General features: G+C 45.5%; 1 protein-coding gene across 1 annotated transcript in view; it reads left to right on the top strand.

The window, feature by feature from the left end:
* Positions 1-14,847, top strand: part of cep112 (centrosomal protein 112) — a 221,621-nt gene that overhangs the window by 195,452 nt on the left and 11,322 nt on the right. Inside the window, exon 24 of the mRNA XM_031814326.1 lies at positions 11,443-11,532. Within this exon, the coding sequence (XP_031670186.1) occupies positions 11,443-11,532 (90 nt within the window). The remainder of the gene's footprint in view (positions 1-11,442; positions 11,533-14,847) is intronic.

Raw genomic sequence — 14,847 nt, forward strand, 5'->3', positions numbered from 1 at the left:
TAAATCCACTTCAATCAGTGTAGATGAAGGGGAGGAGCCAGGTCAAAGGGTTTTTAAGCTTTGAGACAATTAGACATGGATTGTGTATGTGTGCCATTCAGAGGGTGAATGGGCAAGACAAAAGATTTGTGCATTTGAACAGGTTATGGTAGTAGGTGCCAGGCTCACTGGTTTGATTGTGTCAATAACTGCAACGCTGCTGGGTTTTTCACGTTCAACAGTTTCCCGTGTATCAAGAATGGTCCACCATCCAAAGGACATCCAGCCAACTTGACACAACTGTGGGAAGCATTGGAGTCAACATGGGCCAGCATCCCTGTGGAACGCTTGACACCTTATAGAGTCCATGCCCTGACAAACTGAGGCTGTTCTGAGGGCAAAATGGGGTGAAAACTCAATAAACGCAATAAAGCCTGTGGCACAGCCACATACCCAGGATTAGGCTGACCTTCTGCAGGTGTGACTGTACTTATGTGTGTATACTGTTCCATATTAAGACTGATGCCTCAGAGGTGTGTGTGTGTGTGTGTGTGTGTGTGTGTGTGTGTGTGTGTGTGTGTGTGTGTGTGTGTGTGTGTGTGTGTGTGTGTGTGTGTGTGTGTGTGTGTGTGTGTGTGAGTGAGTGAGTGAGTGAGTGAGTGAGTGAGTGGAGTGAGTGAGTGAGTGAGTGAGTGAGTGAGTGAGTGAGTGAGTGAGTGAGTGAGTGAGTGAGTGAGTGAGTGAGTGAGTGAGTGAGTGAGTGAGTGAGTGAGTGAGTGAGTGAGTGAGTGAGTGAGGTGAGTGAGTGAGTGAGTGAGTGAGTGAGTGAGTGAGTGAGTGAGTGAGTGAGTGAGTGAGTGAGTGAGTGAGTGAGTGAGTGAGTGAGTGAGTGAGTGAGTGAGTGAGTGAGTGAGTGAGTGAGTGAGTGAGTGAGTGAGTGAGTGAGTGAGTGAGTGATGTGAGTGAGTGAGTGAGTGAGTGAGTGAGTGAGTGAGTGAGTGAGTGAGTGAGTGAGTGAGTGAGTGAGTGAGTGAGTGAGTGAGTGAGTGAGTGAGTGAGTGAGTGAGTGAGTGAGTGAGTGAGTGAGTGAGTGAGTGAGTGAGTGAGTGAGTGAGTGAGTGAGTGAGTGAGTGAGTGAGTGAGTGAGTGAGTGAGTGAGTGAGTGAGTGAGTGAGTGAGTGAGTGAGTGAGTGAGTGAGTGAGTGAGTGAGTGAGTGAGTGAGTGAGTGAGTGAGTGAGTGAGTGAGTGAGTGAGTGAGTGAGTGAGTGAGTGAGTGAGTGAGTGAAGTGAGTGGTGTGTGTGTGTGTGTGTGTGTGTGTGTGTGTGTGTGTGTGTGTGTGTGTGTGTGTGTGTGTGTCCGTGTGGTGCTGGTTGATTGATGAGTTTTCCTGGCGTGGGCAGATTCCCAGAATCGTTTGATCCCGTTATCACAGGAAGTGAGGGAGATAACATTCCAGAATACCACGTGAGATACCCATTACAGGAAGGTGTCATAATACCAGTATAGTCTCTGTACTACAATATCGAGGTGAAAGCCCATGAATCCTTTACACTAGTGGGAATTGACCTTTTTAGAATTTGAAATGTTTGGTACAGAAGAAATATGAAATGTATAACCATGGTAGCAATTGAAAGGAAACCGTTTGGAAAATGATTAGACCAAAGGTGAGGACACAACAGTTCACCTGACACAAGACTGATTCCAAATATCACACTGATGATTTCATGTGCATTCTACTTTTACTCTACTTTTCCGCATTTGTTGACAACTACATCTTAAACTATTTTGGATACATTCAGAAACATGAGATTATTCTATTCCTGGAAATAGAATAATGTTGTGTAGACCATAAGACCTGCAACATTTTGAGTGAGAGATCTAACTGGTGTTTCCAAGTGACCACACACCTCTCCAATGTGTGCACAGTTCCTAAGCAAATTCAATGCAGGTATTTTTTTGATCTCTCCTAGCTGTGTTGTTGAAGAACTAGAGCAAGTTGTTTTGTTTGGGACACAACCCTCCCCATCCGCCATCACACAATTACTGTTGTTGTTTACATGTGCTGCGGCAAATGTTCTTCACAGTAGACAAACAGGCTCGTTGTGTTCAGAACAACCCAGGCTATGACGCCATGTCATCTTGTAACTGTACTGTAAACATAGTGATTAATAACGTTGACACTGTATATGACATGAGTTTTATGATATGGGGATGTGAAGGTCACATTTGGACCTCAACGTCTCATCTTTCAAAATATATCAAGTCCTCTTCGTTTACAGCATTCTCCTCACTCAGACAAAAAGAATGTCCCACGCGCTTGTCGCGCTCAAGCTCCAAATGGCTGTTAGTCAAAACACATACAGAGCTGTGAAGCGCAGAGCCAGAGCTCTGACGTCATGTATAGCATGTTACTGTACAGCCACTACGTTCCAATTTAGGCGCTTATTAGTGTCCAAATCGGCCATTTTGAAGCCGTATATACGGGTGCGAGTGTAAAGGGCAACAGTACAGTCGACTCTTGATATATGGCTTGGGACTCTCTTGAACGCCTGCAATAAACCTGGATGTATGCAAGAATACAGTATGTACAAGCGTTTTCCTATTCCCTTTCAACTGTGACACTATAGCCGGCAGCACCTGGAGGTGACAGAGGTACAGAGAGCAGGGTTCTTCCTCTGGGAGTGTGGCTTAGCTGCAGCAGGTTTACTTTATTACAAACCTACACAGTAGATCTCTCCATCACGCTTTCAATTATCTCTTATTTTTCTCTGTTCTATTTTGATTGGCTCAGAGCTTAGGCCACAGTGACATCCACACACACACACACACACACACACACACACACACACACACACTATGCCCATCAAAAGGGCTTTAAAGAGCAAACCCAAATCTCTCCTTTACATCCAGACATCAGAAGCCACGCATGATGCAAACCACCACTCTCTTTCCCTCCCTCTTTCTCTCTCATACCACAGTCATTTCAAGGTAGTTTGGTAATCACACGTGTACACACACATGTAGTTACACCCACACAGACTGAATTGTGAGTGTGTGTGGGTACAATTGGTGGTGTGTCTCTGTGTGTGCATGTTTGGCTGTGCATGTGTACATTTTGTATTGTGTGCGGGCATGCACTTTGCCGTGTGTGTCTGTGTGATCTAGCTGCCCCGAGGCTGTGCTGCCAGTTGGAGGTTCCTCCTGCAGCAGTCAGTCTGCAGTAGTTCTGCCTAGCTAACTCTTCAATTCAATGTCATTTAGCAGACACTTTTACCCAACGTGACCTACAGTCGTGCGTGCATACATTTGTTATGTATAGGTGGCCTCGGGAATCGAACCCACTATTCTGGCATTGCAAGAGCCATTACCAACTGAGCTACAGAGGACCACCTCAGGGTCATCAGAGTATCTCTTTAATCTGACTCTGAGAAGCTTTCTGACAGCATACTGCAAATAGAAACATGAAGACAACCACTGCTGCTTTCCTTCCCCTTCTTCTTCTCTCTGCTGTTGATTTTAGTTCACCCGAGGGAAGTGTACTGGCCTTATCTTTGCAGGAGGAGACCACCCAGGAAAGATGACTCAGGTCGTGTGTGTGTGTGTGTGAGTGTGTGTGTGTGTGTGTGTGTGTGTGTGTGTGTGTGTGTGTGTGTGTGTGTGTGTGTGTGTGTGTGTGTGTGTGTGTGTGTGTGTGTGTGTGTGTGTGTGTGTAATTTTGTTTGATTTTATACTCACCTTTAGAACTTGTGTTAATATTAAGGCATGCCTGTACCTGTATGAAATGTTTTGAGGAGTGTGTTGGTTTATGTGTGTGAGGTAATGCTCTGAGGAGTGTGTTGGTTTATGTGTGTGAGGTAATGCTCTGAGGAGTGTGTTGGTGTATGTGTGTGAGGTAATGCTCTGAGGAGTGTGTTGGTTTATGTGTGTGAGGTAATGTTTTGAGGAGTGTGTTGGTGTATGTGTGTGAGGTAATGCTTTGAGGAGTGTGTTGGTGTATGTGTGTGAGGTAATGCTTTGAGGAGTGTGTTGGTGTATGTGTGTGAGGTAATGCTTTGAGGAGTGTGTTGGTGTATGTGTGTGAGGTAATGCTCTGAGGAGTGTGTTGGTTTATGTGTGTGAGGTAATGTTTTGAGGAGTGTGTTGGTGTATGTGTGTGAGGTAATGCTCTGAGGAGTGTGTTGGTTTATGTGTGTGAGGTAATGTTTTGAGGAGTGTGTTGGTGTATGTGTGTGAGGTAATGCTCTGAGGAGTGTGTTGGTTTATGTGTGTGAGGTAATGCTCTGAGGAGTGTGTTGGTTTATGTGTGTGAGGTAATGCTCTGAGGAGTGTGTTGGTGTATGTGTGTGAGGTAATGCTCTGAGGAGTGTGTTGTTTATGTGTGTGAGGTAATGCTCTGAGGAGTGTGTTGGTTTATGTGTGTGAGGTAATGCTCTGAGGAGTGTGTTGGTTTATGTGTGTGAGGTAATGCCCTGAGGAGTGTGTTGGTTTATGTGTGTGAGGTAATGCTCTGAGGAGTGTGTTGGTTTATGTGTGTGAGGTAATGCTCTGAGGAGTGTGTTGGTTTATGTGTGTGAGGTAATGCTCTGAGGAGTGTGTTGGTGTATGTGTGTGAGGTAATGCTCTGAGGAGTGTGTTGGTTTATGTGTGTGAGGTAATGCTCTGAGGAGTGTGTTGGTTTATGTGTGTGAGGTAATGCTCTGAGGAGTGTGTTGGTTTATGTGTGTGAGGTAATGCCCTGAGGAGTGTGTTGGTTTATGTGTGTGAGGTAATGCTCTGAGGAGTGTGTTGGTTTATGTGTGTGAGGTAATGCTCTGAGGAGTGTGTTGGTTTATGTGTGTGAGGTAATGCTCTGAGGAGTGTGTTGGTTTATGTGTGTGAGGTAATGCTCTGAGGAGTGTGTTGGTTTATGTGTGTGAGGTAATGCTCTGAGGAGTGTGTTGGTTTATGTGTGTGAGGTAATACTTTGAGCCCAACTTCCACTTTAGAGAGAAGTACACTGCTGATACAGAGGGGAGAAGGCCCTTCCAGCAGTGGCCCTGCCGTCCTCCTCTTCCTCATCTCCCTTCTCTTCTCCAGCTTCTCTCTTGCTCCTCCCACATCTCCCTATACCGCTCCTCCTCTTCCTTCCCTCTCTCTCCTTCCTCATCCTCCACCTCTCCCCCCTCATCCTCTCCCTCAGGAAATAGAATTTGCCACGTCTGTTGATTCCAGTCTGGATGGCTGAGACCATATCACCCTAACCCATCTGGAGACACTTTGGAATTATCCTCCATAGAAAATCACGCATTCACAGGCAGATAGAAAGGAAGAAGGAGAGAGGGAGGGATGGAGAGAATGAATGAGTGTGTGTGAGAGAGAAGGAGAGAGATGAAGATAGAGATGGATCACAGATGTAGCATCTGGGAGAGGCTCTAACCATAACACTTCTTCAAAGTTTTGGGGAAACAGATGGGGTATCTAAGGTGTATCTAGGATCAACCAGGGGTGGGGAATCTGGATGGCCTCTGGGTGAGATCTGTGTAGTGGGAGCAGGTTTGGGAATGGGGAGGATGTTTCTTCTCAGTAAGGTTCCATGGATCAGGCCCTGATCCAGTCCTATCCCTTCAGAACAGTGAGAGAGGCTGAGCCTAGATATCTGTGCCCAGGGGGAGAGCAGGATCACTGGGGTAACCAGACTGAGGAGGGACTCTCCTGGTCCTCAGGCTATGGTACAGTAGTATGGAGTCTGGATGGAAGGATCACCCATATCCTCCACACCAGTTGAATTGGATCTATTCTATTGAATCTTGTGTTTATATTCTATAGAATGTTTGAGGAACAATCAAGGAACTATCTTCAGATACTACAACTCTATTGTCCTAGACAGACCGTCTCTTGTTCCCAAATGGCACCCTATTCCGTAATATATAGTGCACTACGTTTAATCAGAAGTCAAAAGTAGTGTGACAGATCCAGACCCACTTCTGATAATCCTGGGAGTATCTGAGTCCCTAAACGGATTAACCAACCCCCAAAAACAACTAATCTCTTATGGTCTCATTTCGGCAAAAAAACTAATCTTGTTGTTTTGGAAAAGGAGGGAAGCGCCCTCTGCCAAATTATGGCTCAGTGAATTGGCAAACACTGTACACTTAGAAAGAATTAGATATATTCTGAACAATAAATTATCAACATTTGATCAAATTTGGTAGCCTTTCCTCTCCTACTTGGACGAGTCGGCGTTGTGAATTTGTACTTATTAACGCACTCTCAATTGTAATATTTTAATCTACCTTTGGGCATGTGCTGGCCCTGCCACCCATGTGCTGGCCCTGCCACCCGAGCAGTTGGGTATCTATGTTTAGATAAGAATTGTATACCTGTCTTGTATACCTATATACCATTCTTGTGTGTGTTTAATAAAAAATATTTGAGAAAAAGAAAAAAAAGTAGTGCACTACATAGGGAATAGGGCGTGGTTGGAGACTTTTTAACTTTAGGAGATGATGAGGATGGATCAAATCAAATGTTATTTGTCACAGATACATGTATGTGATGGTGATCAGTGAAGAGGCCTGGAGGAAGGTCTGTCTGATTCATACGGGGATTCCATTATGAAGCCATGGAGTCATTCATTATCATGCATCTATTAATGATTCCTTCCAGGACTGATGCATTTGTGCAGTGATGCTCTGGCCCTGTAGTGTTTCATCAACCAGATGAAGAGATCAGAGTACAGTCAGCACGCTCTTCATCTCTTCCCAGAAGCCTTCACTCAGACGTTCAGGAAACGCTGTGTCATGGTGCTGGGAATGGGGAAGGGGGGGTCAGGGGGCCCCAGAGGGGGGGTGACATGGTGGGGTAATTGGGCTATCCTCAGGGGGGAAAGTGTGTGTGTGTGTGTATGAGAGAGAGAGAGAGAGAGACATTCATTCTCTACACCCTTGCTATTCCTATCCCAGAGTTCTGTCACCTCACACATAACCTCTGTGTGTAACATCACATAGATGATGTATCACACAGTTCATATTAAACATGCTACAAAGTCCATGAACACAACACCCCAATTACAGTAATACGTGACCAGAAGCTAAAACGTTCAAGCCTTAGACTAGCAATCAAACAATCTTCAACTGATGAAATGCGAGGCAAGTTGGAAACCGTAAAACTTCAATGAATAGTTTGGGCGTTTATTTTCTTTAATCACTAAACACAACCGGCGCGTATTAGAGACAGGCTTCTATTTCCTTAATGCACACAGCTTTTGCTCAATACATTTTGAAAAGACGACCACACTGTTTATTGTGACCAGTATGGCCAATGTAAACATTATAATAACAAAGATAAGCAAATCAGACTTGGAAAGGCTGCCTATCTGTCACGTCTACTCCCGCTCCTCCTCTCTGGCGCTCTTTGTCGCCAGTTTACTCATTATTACACACACCTGGACTCCATCACCTTCCTGATGACCTCCTCTATATCTGTCACTCCCTTTGGTTCTTTCCTCAGGTGTTATTGTTCCTGTTTATATGTTTCGTGTCTCTATGCAACTTGTGTTTCTTGTTTTTTTCCATGTTTGTTTATTTATTAAATTCACTCCCTGTACATGCTTCCTGATTATTAGCGTTCACTATCAGACACCCCCATTTTCGTGCTTCAGCACCATACATGTGTTTGGTGGCACCATGGCTAGCAACGATGACAGAATAAAATCACATAACATTTGAGTGCACATGACCGTGAGAATATCAGATCTGTGTCCATGGTAAACTCCTAAACAGTTTTGTCACGCCTATTTCCGCTCCAGCGCTCGACGTCACCAGTCTACTAACCACCGGTCCTGGCAACCATCATTACGCACACCTGCTCTCCATCATTACGCACACCTGCTCTCCATCATTACGCACACCTGCTCTCCATCATTACGCACACCTGGACCCCATCATCACCTTGATTACCCTCCCTTTATTTAGCCCTCAGTGCCCTCATCAGACAGTATTGGTTTTGGTCACATCCAGTACGCTTCTCCTGTTTTGTTTATCTGCCTTTTCTTATTCATGAAACTCCCCTTCTGCATCTGCTTCCTGACTCCCAGCATATTCGTTACACATTTAGACCAATCTTTTATTTGGAACTGCCGTCTATTTGGAACAGCCGTTTGTTTGCTGAAATGTGTGCAGATGCCCGGCTAAATGAAGTTTTATGGTAATTGTAAACAAGTCAGTTGGAGTGAAGTGCTTGACGTGATCAGAAGGAAGCAGAGAGGACCGTGACTGGAGGAGACAGAGCCTGATTAATAGAATAACATCAACCAGTATCATATTCATCTGCCAATACACTTATTCACCTCATCCAGTGAGTCTCTGTGGTAGAGTCCCAAATGGAACCATATTCCCTATTTAGTGCACTACTTTTGACTAGGGCCCATAAGGAATTGCCCACAGCTCTGGTCAAAAGTAGTGCACTAGATAGAGAATACGGTGTCATTTGGGCGACACACTGTGTTGAATTAGAACAGGAAGGGTCCAGTTGAAAAAGCAGAAAGCAGACGGATCCTTTTAATGCATTAATAAACAGAACCACTTGGAAGAGGAATGTGTGCTGGCGGCCGCATCAATCATTCCTAAAGTTACTTTCAACCATGGAAATATAACTGAGCTTTGAATTCAGATCTTTGCACTCGTTTTTGACGTCTGTTGTTGTCTCATAATATTGTGCGAAGGGATAGACAGTTTGAAGAAAGATAGTTTTACATCAAACTATCTTAAGTTAACCCTGATACCCATGTAACTACACAGTAATAACAGTAGTTAGTAAAAACTTTGTAGGTACATAAAGTGTTACCCAACATGTTTTACCTTTTCGTGATCTGTGTTCAATGTGTTGGGGTTCTGCTTCTCAGGAGCTGCAGTTAATGGTAAACCTACATGATGTTAGTCAGTTATGTTGAGTGGATGGGCTGTATATCACCAGTCAGTCATGGTTATTACCTGAGCTATATTTCCCTCAACCATAGGAATGGATGGGAACACCTGCCTTACTCATTCACACACACACACACACACACACTGCAGGGAGTGTCATAATGCTGATGCTTAGCAGTGCCTCTCTGCCTAACACACACAGCCCCCATCAAACCATCAACACCCATACCAGTGGACTTACCTTGTTTGCGTGTGCTCTGGTTCTCGTGAGGCCTAATCGAACGTGAAGTTAACACGCGTGTGTGTGAGACATCTGGTTCTGAGTCGTATTCAGGATCCAAGCCTTTCTTTCTTTCCACTGCTATCATTTAGAGCAGGAGAGGAAAACAGTCCTCTCCACTCCTCTTCTTCTCTGCTATTCTGTTCTTTTCTCCACTCCTCTTCTTCTCCGCTATTCTGTTCTTTTCTCCACTCCTCTTCTTCTCCGCTATTCTGTTCTTTTCTCCACTCCTCTTCTTCTCCGCTATTCTGTTCTTTTCTCCACTCCTCTTCTTCTCCGCTATTCTGTTCTTTTCTCCACTCCTCTTCTTCTCCGCTATTCTGTTCTTTTCTCCACTCCTCTTCTTCTCCACTATTCTGTTCTTTTCTCCACTCCTCTTCTTCTCCGCTATTCTGTTCTTTTCTCCACTCCTCTTCTTCTCCGCTATTCTGTTCTTTTCTCCACTCCTCTTCTTCTCCGCTATTCTGTTCTTTCTCCACTCCTCTTCTTCTCCGCTATTCTGTTCTTTTCTCCACTCCTCTTCTTCTCCGCTATTCTGTTCTTTTCTCCACTCCTCTTCTTCTCCGCTATTCTGTTCTTTTCTCCACTCCTCTTCTTCTCCGCTATTCTGTTCTTTTCTCCACTCCTCTTCTTCTCCGCTATTCTGTTCTTTTCTCCACTCCTCTTCTTCTCCGCTATTCTGTTATTTTCTCCACTCCTCTTCTTCTCCACTATTCTGTTCTTTTCTCCACTCCTCTTCTTCTCCGCTATTCTGTTCTTTTCTCCACTCCTCTTCTTCTCCGCTATTCTGTTCTTTTCTCCACTCCTCTTCTTCTCCGCTATTCTGTTAATTTCTCCTATCTCTTGTCCGCCGCTATTCTCTCATCTGCTATTCTTCACACAAACCTCTAAAGCCTTGTTCACACTGATGGCCTTAATGCTCAAATCAGTTTTGTTTTTCCAATCCGTTTTGGAATACTGACTGTCCAAACAGCAAGTTACAAGTGACCAGATCGGTTCAGACAGCAGTCATGGCTATGCTAGTTGTCATAGTAATGGCGGGTGTGTGCGCAGTGGTGTAGGCTGATTGGTGTTGATGCTCGTGGTTCCTATCACTCAGAAGATCTGTAACAAGCTAAGGTGACAACAGTGCCTGCCATGGACGTGTCCCAGTTGCTTTGAATGTTCAAAAGCATAGTGTAAGAACACTTTTAAAGCCTCATATGATTTGATCCAACTTTCAAAACAAGTTGTTTTTGGCAAGCCCCAGCAGTCAACTAGTTCAGGGTTTCCCAAACTCGGTCCCGGGGCCCCCCATGGGTCCACGTTTTGGTTTATGCCCTAGCACTACACAGCTGATTCAAATAACCAACTCATTATCAAGCTTTGATTGTTTGAATCAGCTGTCTAGTGCTAGGACAAAAAAACTGTGTGTACCCGGGGGGGGGGGGCAAGCAACAAAATATGCCAAATAACAAAAAAAAACTATTTGGCGCAAAAAATAAATCAGATTTGACCATTCAGACACAAGTCACATGGCCAGGAATCAGATTTATATCTGTCTTCAAACAATCTACGAAGGTGGTTTGAAATCTGTCTTGAAATATCTGATTCAAGCTTTTTGGCTGTTCAGACTGCATGAAAAAGAACAGATTAGAATCTGGAATGCCAAAAAAATAGATTTGAGTCACTTCAACCTGCCAATGTGAAGAAGGCTTAGTCCTTTATCTTCTATCCAGAGTTTGGGGATGCAAAATAATACCCTGCTTGGATGTGGAAGCCTTCCTTTACTGGTATTCATGCCATACAGTAGTTGTTGTATGCCTGCCCAGCAGTACTGGCGGTACATTCATGGAGGGCATTGTGTACCCTGGTAGAATCCCTGGTAAACTGTTTGAATCTCAGGTATCTGGTAGCCAGCCTACACTCATCATGCAGGTGTAGTGTTCAGTGTTCATATCTGAAACTGCACCAATATAATGATCCACAATGTATTCACAAGAGACGTGTGTGTGTGATGTTTAAAGCCCAGACAGTTAACAGTAGTTAATTCCCTGTGTGCCTCTCTCTCTATCTCCTTGTGAATGACTCTGGGTAATGAGCCCAGCTTTCCAATCATGACTGTCACCACTTTATCATTAGCCTTTTAATACACTGTTAATCTGAGAGTCACATCTCTCTTTCTGCCATCTCTCCCTCCTTTTTTCTTTTTCATCTCTCGCTCTCTATATTGTTCTCCAATCTCTCTCTCTCCCATTATCCCTTGTTCAAATGTGCTCTCCCTTTTCTGTCTCTCAAGGTTCTGCAGGAGAAGGTGGAGAATCTCCAGAGGCAGCTGCACTCCTCCGAGAAGAAACTACTGAACAAAGAGTTAGAGAACCAGGAGCAGGTAACAGATTCCCTCTTCTCACCTTCAACTTCACCCCCTCACCCCCCAGACTCAATCCTCAACTTCACCCCCTCACCCCTCAGACTCACCCCTCAACTTCACCCCCTCACCCCCCAGACTCAATCCTCAACTTCACCCCCTCACCCCCCAGACTCAATCCTCAACTTCACCCCCTCACCCCTCATCCTCACCCCTCAACTTCACCCCCCAGACTCACCCCTCAACTTCACCCCCTCACCCCTCAGACTCACCCCTCAACTTCACCCCCTCACCCCCCAGACTCAATCCTCAACTTCACCCCCTCACCCCTCAGACTCACCCCTCAACTTCACCCCCTCACCCCTTAGACTCAATCCTCAACTTCACCCCCTCACCCCCCAGACTCAAACCTCAACTTCACCCCTCAACTTCACCCCAAGACTCGCCCCGCAATCCTCAACTTCACCCCCTCACCCCTAAGACTTACCCATCAGTCTCACCCCCAACCCTCTACCTCACCCCTCAGCCTCACCCTTGTACCTTATCCACTCTACTTAAACCCTCTACCTCACCCCTCTACCTCAACCCCCTACGTCAACTTTCAGTTTCACCCCCTGCCCCAGTTCAACCCCCCCCCCCCCCCACCCACATAGAACAGAACATGGAAATTTTTCTCCTCTCTTCTCTTCCTCTCTCTCCCCTCTATTCTTCCCAACCCCTAGTTCAGAGGCAGAGATTTTCCAAATTCCTCGAGATCCGGCTTCAAAAGCCAGCACTATGGGGCAGGAATGTTCAGAGGGAATCCTGAACCACTGCACACACACTCGCACACAGACACACACCAGCCCCGGAGCCATGGCCCCTGTGAGCTCTGTAATCACAGGTCTGCTTTGACCTTGACACACACGGAGAAGAAAGGCAGTAATCACCACGTAGCAGGCTGGCTGGTGGTCTCTGTCTCTGGCTGGGCCTGTGTACCTCCAGGCTGCTATGTACCAATGGAGACAACTCTTGGTCCTGGGGAGCCGCCCAGTGACCCTTACACACACTTTGCTGGAACAGCTCCATGTCGGACGGACATAAATCTCCCCAGAATGGGTCAGTGGTGCTAGGGTAGTAGGGCCACCAGCCGGTGGGTTGACCCAGTCCTAGAGGCTTTTTCCTCTCATCCAACCTAGTTAAAAGGACAGGGCTTAACCTAAACTTCTGCAAGGTGAACTTTTTCCAAGGTTGTACAGACTTTCATTATGCAAATCGTCAAAGGTGTGTTAGGCGTGTAGGATTCTCCATTGAACATGCGTTTAGTCTAGGAACAAACTCAATCTGTGTCTGGGAGACTGGCCTATAACTATGTCTAAAGTCAACTCATTCCTATGGGCTTCACTGAGACTGTGTTTACCTGGTGGTCTGTGTCTGACTGGAGATGGGCCCTCTCAGTGTAGTGATAGTGAGACTGTTCTCTATACCTCCTTACTAGAGGAGAGAGAGGCTCTCTGAGGCTGGTGTGTTGCATGTGTGTGTTCGTGTGTGTGTTTTTGCATGTCTGTGTGTGTGTCTGTGCGAATGATGTGTGTGTTAATAAAACCTGAGGCCTACCAGCTCACTAACTCTCTCTGCCTCCTTACAGTGATATTGCCCAAGTTTATCTGCCAAGACATGTCTTTGTAATCTGATCTCACACACTAAAACAGCTTCTCTGCCCAAGACTTCACACAGATGTTTCCCGCCTGCCTCTTCCAGAGGCCTCTCGGACTCCCCGCTGTAAAATGGCGGCTCGGCTGCACCTCGCGGTGAGGTTCAGTCTGTCTGAAGACAATCAAAAGTACACTGGTTATTTACAGATCAATCAGCCGCTGGTGTTGTGCAGTTCTGTGTGTAACTCACTGCACTAGTAACTAACCCATCCTGGATTGTAACAGTTCACAGAGATCTGTTTTCCTATCGCTCTTTTTAGTCACTTCTCTGTGAAGCTCTTTATTTTTTTCAAGACAGCGAAGCGTTTTTGAATTCAAAGCGTTTCTCAACGAACTCTCAGAGTGCAACTGAGAGATGTGGAGGCGCAAACTTTGTGAGCGGCGTGGTTTTTTGATGTACCCCCTTGTATCTGACAAGGTTTTTGTCACTCCAGAATCTTCCAACAACGAGCACAATCTGCCCCCCCCCCCCCCATCGTCATTAGCATAACTCAAGCTACGTGGCAAACTTCATTTGAATGTTCAAAGTGTCAACACCGTGTTTCTTTCGTCTGGCAGCTGTCAAAAACCTTGGTGTGTGACAGACAGTATCAAGCGCTGGGGGAAAGTCAAAACCACCAGCACAATCTAAAGACTATATATAGATGAAATGTTGTCATTTTAAGAGGATAGCAGGAGAACAAGTTAAAAGACTTCTGCTTCTCTCAGGAGCTTCAAAATGGAATCTAACGCTTCATCAGGAACAACAATAAACTCCTATTTTCCTTTTAAAAGAGGGTGGAGATGAAACCGTTGTCTCTGTGTGGAAAGTCAGATTGTTCCTCTCACTCTCTCTCTCTGACGGATGCTTTGGAGAACAGTTGCACTGTTTTACATCCTGAGTCTGTCAATGGCCAAAACCTGGCGCCTAGGTTTGATCAGCCACTGTCTTCAAAAGTTCCTTACATCTGTGTGATCGGCGAGGAGCCTCTTTAAAAGCCTCCTCTCCTCACATCCCTCCATCCACCTGTCTAAAGACTAAACAGGCCTTTACTGTACAGAGAGGGATTCAGAAAGAGAGAGATGAAGCGAGGGAGCGATATTATAAATGAGTTCTAGAATAGCCCGTGAGAAACAGAACTGAAAGAAAGAGTGATGTCTCTCAGAAAAAGGCTTCCATATTCAGCTGGAGTGTTCGATGTGATCCTTCAGTCAACTCGGGAGATTTAGTGAATTTCAATTCACTATCGCTCACCTGCTCTCACCACCCTGAGCCCCAGACTGCTTACCATCCCAGATCCCACTGCTGCCACCAAATTTTGCAGTTGAAATGGAATTGACCTGGTTCTGACTGATGTCATTGACTTCTATTCTATCCATATGTGTTAAATATATCTACAGCTGAAAATAGTTCACTAGGTCCTTTGCCAGACCTACTGTAGTGTAGTATCTACGTCTGGGTTAGCATAGCTTGCGTGTATTAGCCACAACAAAGGTGCTGCCATAGAAAATGGCTGCTCTGCCTCTCTTCACCCCCGCACATTGCCCAGTACACCAGGACACCCAAATGCCTTGGTGAGACATACATTAGCCTTATAATCACTAAAGCTTTGTCTCCAAGGCACTCCCGAGTTGTTTATAGATCAGTGTAGATGAGCTGTGT

This window comes from Oncorhynchus kisutch, unplaced genomic scaffold (genome assembly GCF_002021735.2).
Source record: "Oncorhynchus kisutch isolate 150728-3 unplaced genomic scaffold, Okis_V2 Okis06b-Okis10b_hom, whole genome shotgun sequence".
Taxonomy (NCBI): Eukaryota; Metazoa; Chordata; class Actinopteri; order Salmoniformes; family Salmonidae; genus Oncorhynchus; species Oncorhynchus kisutch.